Source organism: Aulonocara stuartgranti (genome assembly GCF_965226115.1).
Source record: "Aulonocara stuartgranti genome assembly, chromosome: 23".
NCBI lineage: Eukaryota > Metazoa > Chordata > Actinopteri > Cichliformes > Cichlidae > Aulonocara > Aulonocara stuartgranti.
In genome coordinates, this window is record NC_138958.1 from 658,492 (window position 1) to 671,679 (window position 13,188).

General features: G+C 44.3%; 1 protein-coding gene across 2 annotated transcripts; it reads left to right on the plus strand.

Moving 5' to 3' along the window:
• Nucleotides 1-383: 383 nt before the first annotated feature.
• On the plus strand, nucleotides 384-8,360 carry mindy4 (MINDY lysine 48 deubiquitinase 4). 2 transcript variants are annotated; one of them, XM_082524978.1, is made up of 18 exons: nucleotides 385-1,043; nucleotides 1,344-1,463; nucleotides 1,541-1,725; nucleotides 1,821-2,079; nucleotides 2,157-2,392; nucleotides 2,499-2,551; nucleotides 3,336-3,448; nucleotides 3,559-3,675; nucleotides 3,755-3,846; nucleotides 4,022-4,123; nucleotides 4,277-4,340; nucleotides 4,494-4,559; nucleotides 4,649-4,716; nucleotides 4,804-4,867; nucleotides 5,250-5,411; nucleotides 6,201-6,381; nucleotides 6,872-6,950; nucleotides 7,074-8,360. In XM_082524978.1, exons 1-18 carry the CDS (start codon nucleotides 951-953, stop codon nucleotides 7,120-7,122), a joined length of 2,103 nt encoding a protein of 700 aa, XP_082381104.1. In that variant the 5' UTR covers nucleotides 385-950; the 3' UTR covers nucleotides 7,123-8,360. The 2 variants fall into 2 exon arrangements, with proteins under 2 accessions (XP_082381105.1, XP_082381104.1); XM_082524979.1 differs by lacking the exons at nucleotides 6,872-6,950; nucleotides 7,074-8,360 and having other exon boundaries at nucleotides 384-1,043; nucleotides 6,205-6,322.
• The last annotated feature ends 4,828 nt before the right edge of the window (nucleotides 8,361-13,188 follow it).

The following is a 13,188-nucleotide window of genomic DNA, read 5'->3' on the forward strand; positions in this document are numbered from 1 at the left end:
TTGAACCGTGGGTTTCCCAGCAGTTTCATAGCACTTTCAGACACATGGATTAGATACAAGGTCACATAAAGCTCTAAGATATTTTTCTGCAAACACGATTATTTCATGGGCAGTCTGTTCCTTTTGGCTTCTCTCATCTCCAAGCACACATTGTTCCTCTTTGTTGGCAGGGTGGTGTGGTAATTGAAATAGTGTGATTGTAAACTGTCACTGATTTCTCCAAACTTAACAGTCACGGAGGGGAAATGATCATGAATCAAATATTTAAAAAATCACAGTGGTGATGTATTTAAATGAAGGATGAAACATCATTTCAGCAGCAGCTCCTGAGCTGTTTGTTGTCCGTAACAATTTATTATCTGTGGTGCATCTCTGTGGTATTTAGATATGAAATCATCCCAGACTGGTTTCTTGAACATGAGTGACTTCACTGTACTCACATGGTTTCCACAGTAACCACATCTCAATCTATAGAGCCGCTTTGGGATGTGGTGCAACAGGAGATTTGCATCATGTGTAGTGAACAAATCACTACACAAATTGAACGAACGTAATTCAAAAAAAAAAAGGCGGGGGGGGGGGGGTCGAATCCAGTGCTACCGAGCTGTACCGGATAGAAGCTGTACCCACAAACCTGAGAGAAGGGCACCAAGGCTAAAGTAGCCCAGGGCATCAAAAAAGCTCGAAGCGTCCGTGAACGACTAGCTTTGCCATGGTAACGCAGCCGTACAGGGTCAGAAAGGGCCGCAGTTTCACGGAGCTGTAGCCCCCGCGAGGACACCCCACGACACCGAGTGGAGATTGCATGTTTTTCACCCTGTTTGAACCTAAACTGTACCCAGCTATGATTTATTAAGACCTTAACAATAAGCAGCTAACTCAGCTCTTCAGTGCTGTCGGCGCAGCATCCCGCTGCTGTTTGCTAACACCATGGCCGCTTCTCGTTGATCATGTATGCTAACACGGACAGACTCGTCCTCGGCATGGTCCCTTCAGTCGAAGAGGTGTCTTCGTCCCTTGTACGGGAGTATTTGAGTCGTAAGGTGAGTCGGCTAACGTGTGGTAATTCAGACTGATAGCCCATCACAGCGTTTCTGTGCAAACCGCTAACACTGCTAGCTAGCCAGCTGCAGCTCCGCTGCGAGCTTGTGTCGATGCGATTCTGGTCCAGCGAGCGTGTCTGTAAGCAGCCCTGCTTTATTTAAAATAAGAAAACGTGCATGTAGTCGTAGCAGCAGTGCACGAGGGAGAGCATGCGACCAAGATGCAAGCTTTCGCAATATGAGGGGAAATAAATAGACTAATTCCCAGTTTGTTTGTTTTTTGTTGGAAATGTTGTTCAGGGGCTGAAGAGGACTATTGCCTGCATGGATGAGGAGCATCCACGCACAGAGGCCAGTATCAACAACAGGTCGGAGCTGAGGCAGATTCTCAGCATTGAGGATCTCTACAGGAAGAACAAGGTAAGCGTTAAAGCTGCAAGGTGACTGCTGTGGTGCGCAACAGGTAACGTGTGTAGCTGATCTCTCTGTCACTGCAGCTTCAAAATAACCCTCTGAAAACATTACTGGAGGTTATTGTAAAGCATCTCATTGAACAAGTAAAGAATGAGAAACCAGTGAGCAGTGAGGTTTCCCCACGGAGAGCCCAAACTAGTTCGATGGATAATGGAGGAGAGGAGGACCGCAGCCCGGCTTCTGTTCCAAGCAAACAGACCAGATCGAGGTATTTTACAGGCAGCGTTTGTGATTATTTTCTACTGATTTTACTTTCTTTTTTGTAATAATGTGCTTAAATGAATATGCTGTTGTCTTTCACAGGCTTGATATAACAGCAACATTCCCTTCTCAAGCTACAAATGCTTCACTGATGCCAGCAAACGATAGAAAGTCCAGTAATAATCAGACAGGTTTCCGGGGTCCTGACTTAGGAGTTCAACAAGACCATCCAGCGATGGATTCCCTCCAAGACAAGAAGAGCTTAATCCAAAAAGAACCAGAAAAAACCACCTCTGAGACCACCCAAAGGAGCAGAACTAATCGCATTAGGAGAGGCATATTGGTTGGACCGGTACCCCAGGTACTAAAGCTTTTATGCCTAAAAACACATGTGATCGCGTGCTCATCTGCTGTTAATCCTCCACTTTGTCCTTTCAGGAATCAAACAGAAAACGTAACAGTCGAAAGGTGTCCCAGCCGCTACTCAGAGGAGAAGAGGAAACCAGACCCACTCAGGATGGACGTTTGGTGACTGGAAGTTTACAAGGCAGCAGAAGTGAAATCGGCTCAGCTGACCGTGTACGAGCGGGGCGCGAGGCGCTGAGCGTTTCACAGAGAACACCGAGTGAAAACAGCTTTGAGCGAGTGAGACTGAGCATGGTGACGACAGCAAAGTAAAATAGCTTTAAGTTGTTTGACTCCACATAATAAGTAATGGCCTCATGCTCACTGCTTTCCCAGGCTTTGTTCTCAATATTTACACGTTGTTTTCTTTTTTAGAGCAAAGACCAGGCCAAGTGTGGCTGATCTGGATGCGTCTGCGATGGTCTTGGGTAAGTGCTGTGCAGTACAGGGCTGTTAAAAAGTGCTTGTCCCTTTCTGATTATTGATTTCTTGATTTCTTTTGCATATTTGTCACACCTAAGCATTCAGAAAACCAAACAAATTTTAACCTTAGAGCGTGATAACCCGAGTAAATGCAAAGCGCAGATTTTAAAAGTTATCCAAACCTTCTTTATTCATAAATTACCCGTGGTTAATTCATTTTCGGGAAAGCTGAGGTGGATGTCAGCAGCCACACCCTGACTCTCCCTGATGAGTTAGTAGCATTAGTTAGATGGCTGCCTCGCTGCTTTAAGACCCGAATGACTTGCTGTAATTGATGGAACCACAAATTCTGCTCTCTGCTATAAAATCCAGAAGGAGAAGGTTTAATCATACGTTTGTTTGTGAAGCTCAAGTGCACAAAGCCCTGAAGCACACCGGCAGCAAAACAAACAATCATACTTTTGGAATGACCTTAAACAAAAAGGGGCTTGCAAAAAAAAGCCCCCATTGTGACTGGATCAAAGCAATTCTGCCAAAAAACGGGTCCAAAATTCCTGTTGGTGGCACAAGCAGTTATTAGTTTAAGGTTTGGATAATCTTTTCCCATTAAAAGTGAACTCATTGTTTAAAAACGGCGTTGGGCTGTCTTCATCTAGTATTAAAGTTTATTTTAGGGCAAATACTTTCTGTATGTGCGGTCCGGGGCTTCACTGATTGTTTCTCGCCCTTTGAAAACAAATCGGTGCCTAACTTTTGATTTTCAAGGATATATTTGTGTTAATTATTTAGATGACATCGAGGATTATGATGACGATCTGCGAGAACTCTGCGACGCCCCTCTGCGGGGAACCTTACCCGAACACAGCCTCGCCGGTCGCCCGATGGACCAGGGCACTGCCACGGTGGGTGATTTACACCAGGGCACTGCCACGGTGGGTTTCTCTCAAGCTGCTGCGCAGACTTTCTGCAGTTGCCTTTGATTATGTCTTTGTTTTCCGTTTATTCCCTCTAGGAATTAAAAACACTTCTTCTTGGATCCAGCCTAAATTGTTTCAATATTGAGTGGAGGAATCAGGGTTTCACATTCTCAGACACGCATGACCTCCGATATGGGATTGTGCAGAGAAAGGTGATTTCAATCAAGCCGGATGCTTAAATTGTTTTTATTTTCACAGGCTTTATTTAATTGTGGCTTTGAATTTTTTAAGGGAGGTCCTTGTGGAGTTCTGGCGTCTGTTCAAGCCTTTGTTCTTAAGAAACTGCTGTTTGAAAGCACTGAGAGCTGTACCACGGGCCTGCAGTAAGTCACCCTTTAGTTCATGGCATGAACCTGCGAGCACTTTATTCCAGTCACTTTCTAAAGCTGTTACTTCACACGGGGGAATGATGTTCAGCAAGTGACTTCTGTATTTCAGTTTCACCCGTACTATCACCAGAGAGCTTCTCGCTCAGATGAGATTTTTTTCCCCCTTCAGGAGATTAAGACCGTCCAACAGCATCAGGAGAAAGTGTCTCGTTTTGGCTCTGGCTGAGATCTTGTGGAGGGCTGGCGAGGAAAAGCAAGCCACAGTTGCAATGTGAGATCTCCAGTTTTACTGAAGCACACAGCCGTTTTATTGGTGTTGTATCTGTAGATATTGTGCAGATGTTAGGAACTGCGTTGGTGTGAGTCTGCTCTCGCGTCGCTACGTTTATGAAGGTGTTGCTGTGGTTTTGTTGTTTGGAAACAGAAATTCAGGGAGAAATCAGTTCACCCCAGCTCGACCCTACAGATCTGAGGGGGTGCTTGAAAAGGTACACATCTTTATATTTGCACTGAAGCTAATCAGAATGAATGTAAGATAACTGGTGAGGTTCATGAAATGATATTTGTCAAACTTACGTAAGATTCAGAGCCGTAACCGTAACTTTGTTCTGTTGACGTTTTACGACTTGTCTTTGTTCTAGATCACCTGTTTGACTGTGGAGAACCTCAAAGATCTGGAGTTGATCCTTGAGCAGCATGTTGAGCAAGTGAGAGAAGCACATTTCTTCTCCTTTTCCCTCTCGAGGGCACAAACGTTTATCCTCCACTTTCCTTTTTATCTGTTTTTTCCCCACAGTTTGAACCTGGGATGTTGGGCTGCGTGCTGCTGACTGTGTCTGCTGTTCTCTCGCGGTCCATTCAAAAGTACTTTTTTAAAAACATCTTTTATGCAGAACAAAGTAGCTGGAACCAGACTGTGAAACAACTATGATGTGGTTCTTCTTTCTTTAGAGTACAGGAAGATATGGATGTGCCCACCACCACGCTGATTGGAGCCCATGGGTACTGCACACAGGTATTGTGCTAGTTGGATATAAGAAGATTCATTAGCTTCAGCTTCTAAGCTGCTTTTAAAGCTGTCACAGTGTTGTTGTGTTTCTGGGCTGTGAATCTGCAGTGATGGTGCGACATCAGGTGTCTTTGAAGTGTAGCTTGGAAGATTCGCCTCTAGGTGTCACTAAATCCTAAACAATACTCTTTAACTGAACAGTGAAAAAGCAATGAACCCCTCGGCCGAGGCCGCTCGCTCTCTGCGCCGTTTGCTGTCAGAGGAACATTTCTTCATTTTGTCTTTGTTGTTTTTAAACATACGTGTTGACAGTACGCGCCACGCTGTCTAAGCTTTACAGGAGGTAACAGAAACACGACGCAGTAATAACTGTGTGTTTTCTCACCAGGAGCTGGTCAACCTGTTGCTGTGTGGCAGAGCAGTTTCCAATGTGTTCGATGATGACGTGGAGCTGGACTCGGGCAACGGCAACATGACTCTGCTCAAAGGAATCAAAGGTCACTGCGACGTCGGCCTGCTGTCCTTGTTTGAACATTATAACATCTGTAAGGTGAGAAACACCGAGCCTCTAACAGACCACATCCCAGTTTGATTCATGTTACACCGACAAGCCCTGACTTCAGGCCCATTGTTCACTCTGATGATGGGAGCATCGCCACAAGTATATTCTTAAACTATTATAGAATCTATATGATATTCAAGTAAACGTATGTGCCGCAGCATTTGGAAACCAGTACTCAAAAATCTTCATTTTTAACTGGATTTTTCGTAATAACTGGTAGCGTGTTGGTAAATGAGTGAACTCCTGACCAGTTGGTCCCCGTCCACGCAGACGGGAAGGCCACCAGCATTATTCTGGGGCTGAATTTCACAGACTGTCTGGTCAGGTCACACCCTGAGGTGAGCAGGGTTTTCCTCTCATAGTTGAAAAGTTTGAATAAGGGGGATATGGGTTTGCGTCACGGCTCAGCTGTTTTTGTGCACACCCGGGACACCAAAAGCTCCAGAAACACCCAAATCCTTCAAAGCTGTTGTAGTTGTTTCTTTGGCCGGTGCAGAGCTTCCAAACTCATGAAGTCTTGGAGCACCATCTGTGTCTGACTTCACTCCTCTGCTGCTCTGCTCGGCGACCTGTTACGTCGACTCTGTCGTAGTTCGCTTCGTTGGCGTCTTACACACGAGACGTCTTTACATCAGGTCGTCGGGAATAAATGGTTAAGATGGGTTTGGCTTACGTACAGAGCAGTAATGCCTGCGTTGCTTTCAGTACACGTATTGCATCACTCAGTGATTCTGTATGGCTGATGTGATCAAAGACAATTGGTTTTCTCCTTCTAAGGTAGGAGCTTACCTGAAGACGCCACGCTACCCCATCTGGGTGGTGTGCAGTGAAAGCCACTTCAGCGTGCTGTTTGGCCTGCAGAGGGAGCTGTTGACCAACGAGGGCGGCGGCACGGAGTTCGACCTCTACTATTTCGATGGACTGGCCAACCAGCAGGAGGAGATCCGCCTCACTGTTTGTACGTAGCATCGTTTATCTGATTGTCTTTGTCTGCAGCCCCGTGTGTCCAGTCTGTCTTCTTACAACCCCCGGGCCTCGGACCGGTACCGGTCCGTGAGTCGTTTGGTACCGTGCCGCGAGAGTAGAGGCTCGGGTGTGAAATGTCTGGTTTTCAGGGTTTTATCGGTTTTCAGCGTTATTTTGTCATCGTTTTTATCGTGTACTCGGTTTTCCTGGGTCTTTCCACGTGTGTTATGAATAAATCTTCTTTTTTTCGGTACCGGTACTAGTTTTATTTTGTTGTATTTATCCGCGACACCTTAAAGGCCGGTCCGTGAAAATATTGTCGGGCATAAACCGGTCCGTGGCGCAAAAAAGGTTGGAGACCGCTGCCTTACATGACGTCTAAAATGTGTTGGGTTAATCGTGACCTGTTTTCAGTCAGATTTTTCAAGTCGTTGCTTCTGAGTGTTCCTAAAGCTGCGAAATAAAAATGTTTTTACTTTTAGCGGTCGGCAGATTGTCCCAGAGCAGTCAGGAGGTGGATACTGACCTCACTCCTCCTCTGGAGCTCTGCATCCGAACAAGGTGAGAGCCGTCATACAGACAGATCCCTGAAACAACCATAAAATGTTTCGACATGTTTTGCTTTTCCTTTTAATCCTGTAACGAGTTCTGAAGCTGTAATAGACGAGTCTGCTCTTCTTGCAGGTGGAAGGATGCATGCGTCAGCTGGAATGACACGGAGCCTATTCTCTGAGCGATCATCTGTTTTCAGTTTGCTTTTGTTATTCTTCTGGTTTATTTCACGTCGGTTTTATTACGTACGAACTTGACAGTGGATACAGAAAAGTGCGATCGAAAGGTTCAGAGCCTGAGCCCGTAAGAAAGTGAAAACTGTGACCCGTTTAAATTTGGCCGCCGTCCTTTTCCAAGTAGTTGCTTTGTTCCTCTTCTCCTGCCATGCCTGACACATTCCCTGGAAGTCAGCTTTTTAATGGATGTATATTTATTTATTTTGAATTCCCAAAGTGCTGCTTCTGAGGTCTGCAGTTAAACTTTTAGAGGCACATCTGGCGCTGGTCACAAAAATACGTGCACTCCTGATGTTGGTTGTGCAACATGTCTCTGAATAATGACTCCGCGTGTTTTTATTATTTACTTTTTCATTTGTTTTCATTCAACAGGGATGATTTACAGACTACTGCCAGTAAATGCCCTTTAGTAAAATGAAGCCGGGGCGGTCCACGAAGAGCCGCAGAGCTCGCCATAATTTGCAGGTTTTGTCCTCAGTTGGCTTTGAAGGTCACAAAGTCACAGAAACATAAAAACGGAGCCGAGAACAGGGAAAGGAAACACTTTGATGTTGACACATTTTGTTCAGGCCAAAACGTTTCCTAATAATAAAGACGTTCTTAACATGACGTTTTTATTTCTGATGGCAGCGTGTGAGCTGATGCACACGACCACGACGTGCTCCATCCACACGTAACGGGAACACTCCCAGAACCTTTCGATTGCACTTGCGTTGCTGTTTTGTCCGTCTGAGACGAAGCGTTGTGCAGACACATGGAAAGCTGTCGGCCGCCATCGTGTCGTCTGTCACAGCCTGATTCTGCTGCCCGCACATTTACCATATTTTGGGGAATAGTTGGTCTTCTAAAGTTTGGCAATAAGAACATGTGAATATTTTAGATGTGTTGCTGCAGGACAGTGTTCACCACAGTGGCCTTCTGCTGTCAGCTGGTCCTTTTAACATAAAAGCATCGTATCCACATTTTACACTAAATTAATTTGATTTCTCTGCTGATAAATATTTGGTAAATGGACTCAAAGCGCTCTATACAAAATATATGTAACATGTTATTATTTTAAGGACTTGTGACACATATAATCTAGATGAACTTTTAGTGAGTGTGACATTCCTCATCATTGCCTTGATGCTTGTTCACGTTGGACAAACCACCTGTGTGGACAATAAAATAATTGAATACCTCAGCTGTCTCCATGCTTGATGTTTTCTACACTAAGCACTGTGCCCTCCTGCTGCCTGCCATCCTGATGGAAACTGCAGAGCACCGAGTATGTACTGAATACTGCAGTGCAGTAACTTTGTTATGTAAGCTGCTCTTTGTTGTCTGTATCTTGGTAATCAGAAAAGACCATGAACATGGCCTTAAGGGTCAGACTGGGACAGGAAAATCCACGGATACTTCACCGCCGCCCAGGTGACACACATACAAAGACAACAGCTTTAATGGAACTACTGGGTTGATGCTCTGTTTCAAGAGCAAGTCTGTAATAGCAGGTCACCGCTGTGAGAGCATGTACTTATTGTTTTTAAAGAGAAATAAAGGAGCAGTCCTGAACACAAAGCCACTTCAGTCAGTGTTAGCTGCTGACTGCTCGACAGGCAGCCGAAGCTAAAACTATACCGAGCTTCATCTTTACATTTATCCATCAAATGCATCCAGAAACGTTTTGGACCCAACTCATAGGAATGCTCTTCAGCATGTAAATGAGACTCATCACCTCTTAGAGCAAATGATAAAAATTCAACCACTCAGGAACAAAGGGCTAAATCGTGTTTTTTACACGCCTGTTTAACTGTTGTTTTGTTTTAGGTAATGATTAAATGTATTTTGGGTTTATTGTTTATTAAATAAATGGTTTTTTGTACCGTTTTAGAGCGCCTTCATTCAGACATACAACCCAGAGAGCTCACAGGACAATATTATAAAAGTATAATAATAATAATTAGAAAGGCTTCATGCACCGTTCACCACAAAGTGAATTCCGATTTAAAGGTTATACAGCAAATATTCTTTACATTTATCAAACATTTCGTTAAAAGTTTTGTTTAAAGCTGTTAAACAAACCAAGGAATCCTTAGTTATGATACAGGCAGCCAGGCTGCTGGGATTCCCATGATGCACTGTGTTTCTTCGCATGTTTATACACCACTTTAATTCAGTTATTAGTTCTTCTCTGGCTCTCTTCTCAACGCTGCTTCGTCCCTGTTCTATTTTAAATATGAATAGATTTATCCAGACATTCACGTCATTTTCATGGATAGCTATAAATGACTAGTGGGCAATAAATTAAAATAATCCAGTTCTATGAGGAAACTCTACGGTCTGGAAGCCCATAAAGAAACTCTTGCATTCCTGTCAATTGAGTCGCTTGTCATGAAGCCTCTTGCAGAGCTATGGGAACTGCCTGCAGGAATTAAAGTGGATGGACCGGGCACCTTTCTTTTCCATAACGGGGTGCTCAAAAATAAATAAAATGTAGATGAAAAACAGGCTGCACAAGCAAACCTCAGAGGGACATGACCACAAGGATTTCTGCTAGTGCTCTGTTCATCGGGGGGATTCTCATTAAAAGAGATGGACATGTGCACCCACAGTTTATGGTTGTAAGGTAGCCTATGGCTATTGCCATGTTGTTTTCTGTTGTCTGAAATAACAGTCTTTGGATGAGAGGACAGCTGGAAAGCTGGAGCCAATAGACAAACCAGTGACAAAATGCATGTCCACAATTAATGCCAGACTGACCAGATCTGCCTCCTGGATACTCTTTGCAAAGTTGTTGCCAGCAAAGTTAGCGTCCATGGGCAGGTTAGCTTTGTTAGAAATCACTGAACTCTCACATCCAGATGCAAAGTCTTTTAAGTAGTTCAGGCAGTTCTCAGGTAGCCAGACCAATAAACCCGCTGAGTCTGTTAAAAACAAACAAAAGAAAGTATCTGAGTACATTTACAATTGAAACGTGTCTGTGCGTCTGTGTGCAACAGCTCATAAACATGTCCTGCGCAGTACTGGAGGCAAAGAGTCGTGACTTATGAGATGAATCGTTATCAGTTTTTAAAGTCACATTTTATTGACCATTAAATCAGTGTGATTTTCACTTTTCTCAATAATCAGTTAACACAGCAGAGCTCTCTAAGATCGTGCTTTTCTCTGTCTGCCTCTAAAACTGTGTTTGAAGCCCCGTCTCGGATGAAAACAGCGATCAGGACTCGATCGTTTCTAAATGACTTGCAACACAATGTTCCCTGGAATAAAAAAGCTTCCCTCACCCTCTCACATGTTCCCAAAGTCATCCAGCTGGCTGGGCCGGACTCGGCACGGCTATAAAACTTCAAACCCGCATGGAGCCGTTATTTTTTCCATGCACAGGTTGAGAAGAGTTTGTAATTATATGATAGATGAATTGCTAAATAAATGAAAGCATCTTGTGGAAAATGACGTGTTTATCGTCGGTTGTCTGTGGCTCTGGCATGAATTCAAAACACAGTAAAATCCCCAGAAACATTACTCTAAACGATATTCCACGTGCACAAATCACTTTCATTGATGTCGCTGATGTTCTGTGATGTGAAGCATTTATTTTTAACGATCATGAAAAAGGACGGTTTATGTAATTTCTCCACATAATGGGAACAAACTGACCGTAAATTAACTCTTAACTATATGTCACGTCTGGGTGAAAAAAAAGATGCCTTGAAGTTAATCGGTGCGTTCAGACCTAACCGTGGCAGCACACTCAGTGTGGGGCATGCAGAGGGGGTGGCAGGAAGACAGCTCCAACACCTCCAGGACACGCGATCAAAGAGGCTGGCGCACAGACAGCTGCGGCGGCGCACTTCTCATCAAATCACACGGCACGGCACGGACCGGCCCAGGCTGCGCAGGGGTCACAGAATCCCCAAACAATCTTTTTATAAACACACAAAAGAACAACAGGTGTTTTCTTCACATCACTCAAACCCACAACGGCTCTTTCAGCACGATGGAAAAAGCCACGAAGGAACTGGACTGTGATGATGAAGATGACAATGCAGTCGTCTTTCAGCTGTCAGATTCCCGATGAAGGATGTATTATCTGAATTGACATTATTGGTGACTCATGTAGGATTTGTGCATTTCGCAAAAGACATGAGAAGAGAGATGAATTAATCATGAGACATGAAGTGAATCAATGAACCCTCGACAGCAATTTTACAGTCATCAAGAGACTGCGATCACTATAAATAAGGCGGTTTGACTGAATGAAGCCTTGGGGTCCAAGCATTTGGATCAAAGTGTTCTTCTGTGGATGGGGCAGGGCTTGGATATTTACGTCATAAGAGCCCATATTTAGGTTTTAGCATGAAATATGTTAGTAAGTGCCAAATGGCTAACAAAACTGCAGGAATGGGAGCATTGCATCCACTTGGTGAGCTGGTATCACATCCGAACAAGGCCCGAAGTTTACAGCAACGTGTCCTCCAGCCTCCATCTAAACATGGCTCCATGAACACGTTTCTCCTCACTGGTCTTGAGCTCTGATGGAGCTCGGTACCGCCTGACAGGAAGGAAATGGCATGGCTTTGGTCTCTATTTGCTATTTATTACAGCAGCATTTCTCAGAGGCACCAGAGGAAGGATTTGGTGCTTGTGTGTAATTGTATTAACGCCCTCCCACATACTGTCCCCTGTGCATCTTCTGTCTCCTCTCCTAATCTGTGCTGTTTGTCTCCAGATAAGTGATATCCTCCTCAGATTAGGATCCGGTGTCCCTGCTCTGCCTGCCCGAAGGGAAAGGGATCCCCAGTGTATCCCGTGGGGTGCGAGCAGTATTTTTAGCTTCCTAATCCTTTTATAGTTTGGGCTGAAAACATCACCCTTTTGCCTAATTGGTCCAGTTCATTACCGCACAGTACGCCACAGAGGAAGTGCTTCATCTGGATCCTTTTGGCTATTTGGTTTTGCAATATGCTGGTTTTTGGTGGGGCATAAATTTCTGAGCCGGATTCGTCTGTTCCTAAGCAACTTTGATTTGTGGAAGGGAGGCTATCACCGATTTTATTGCCCTGCAGCACAAGGACATCTCCTATCATGCTGGAAACATTGCACTGATAGGATCTGTACATCATCAGCACTAAAAAACAACCCAACCCGCCCCCCACGCACATATTTTCAACGGAGTTTAAGTTCACAACCCTTTGAACTGATGTCCGCTGCAGATGATTTTTTAACGATCCCACAACAGGCCAAACTTTGTTGAATAATGCATGATCCCTTGTAAGAAACACTTTCCTGCTAAGTCTGCAGAGACATACTGACGTGAGAACAGAGCTGTTGTAATCTTTGGCTTAGGGTATGTTTTCTTAGCTTATCAGCATCCTCACGTGTACGTGGGTCATTTATTTCACTCCCCAAATAAAAACAGCAATCACTGTCACTGTTCTCAGAGCACAAATGTACGACATGAAAAAGAGAAATAGATTTCTGACCTTTTTATTTTGTCAGCAGTTTAAAGCGCTCTGTACTGTAACCACAGCCAAGTTGACCCCCGTCCCCGAAATTCACAGTGAATTCAATTAAAAGAAAACACGAGAGAACCTCTGGAAGAAAAAAACACACATTTCTTTCTTTCCTGGCACAAAGTCAGACGAGTTGGAGACTACGCTCAGTTCAGCCTGTTAACTGATACAGCAGGTGGCCTGAGGCTTGAACACAAAGCACGTTTCAATCAGTGAATTTTGATGATCGTGAACAAACTTTCTTCAAACGGTTTTCTTTCCCTGCTTGATTGCACTTGTAAACTGCAAGAAACTTTCGCCAGAGCCAATTTGTCAAGTCTTCCGCACGGTACACAGATGTTTTCAAAGCCCACCATCAGCCATCGTGCAGCTAATTTAGATTCTCCCTATCAACAGCTACAACTCTGAAAAATGCCTTTCACGTGTGACTACTTGAGGAGTTCATCAAACCTTTGCTGAGCTTATCCAAAGCTGGTTCTTTGGAGCTCGGGTTGCTCAACATCCCGTCGAGTCCAA

Coding starts and splice junctions, on each gene's coding strand:
- mindy4 (XM_082524978.1), top strand. CDS start 951: ATGTATGCTAACACGGACAGACTCGTCCTCGGCATGGTCCCTTCAGTC. Junction 4,124..4,276: donor AAGCAAGCCACAGTTGCAAT/GTGAGATCTCCA, acceptor GTTTGGAAACAG/AAATTCAGGGAGAAATCAGT. Junction 6,951..7,073: donor GAGCTCTGCATCCGAACAAG/GTGAGAGCCGTC, acceptor CTCTTCTTGCAG/GTGGAAGGATGCATGCGTCA.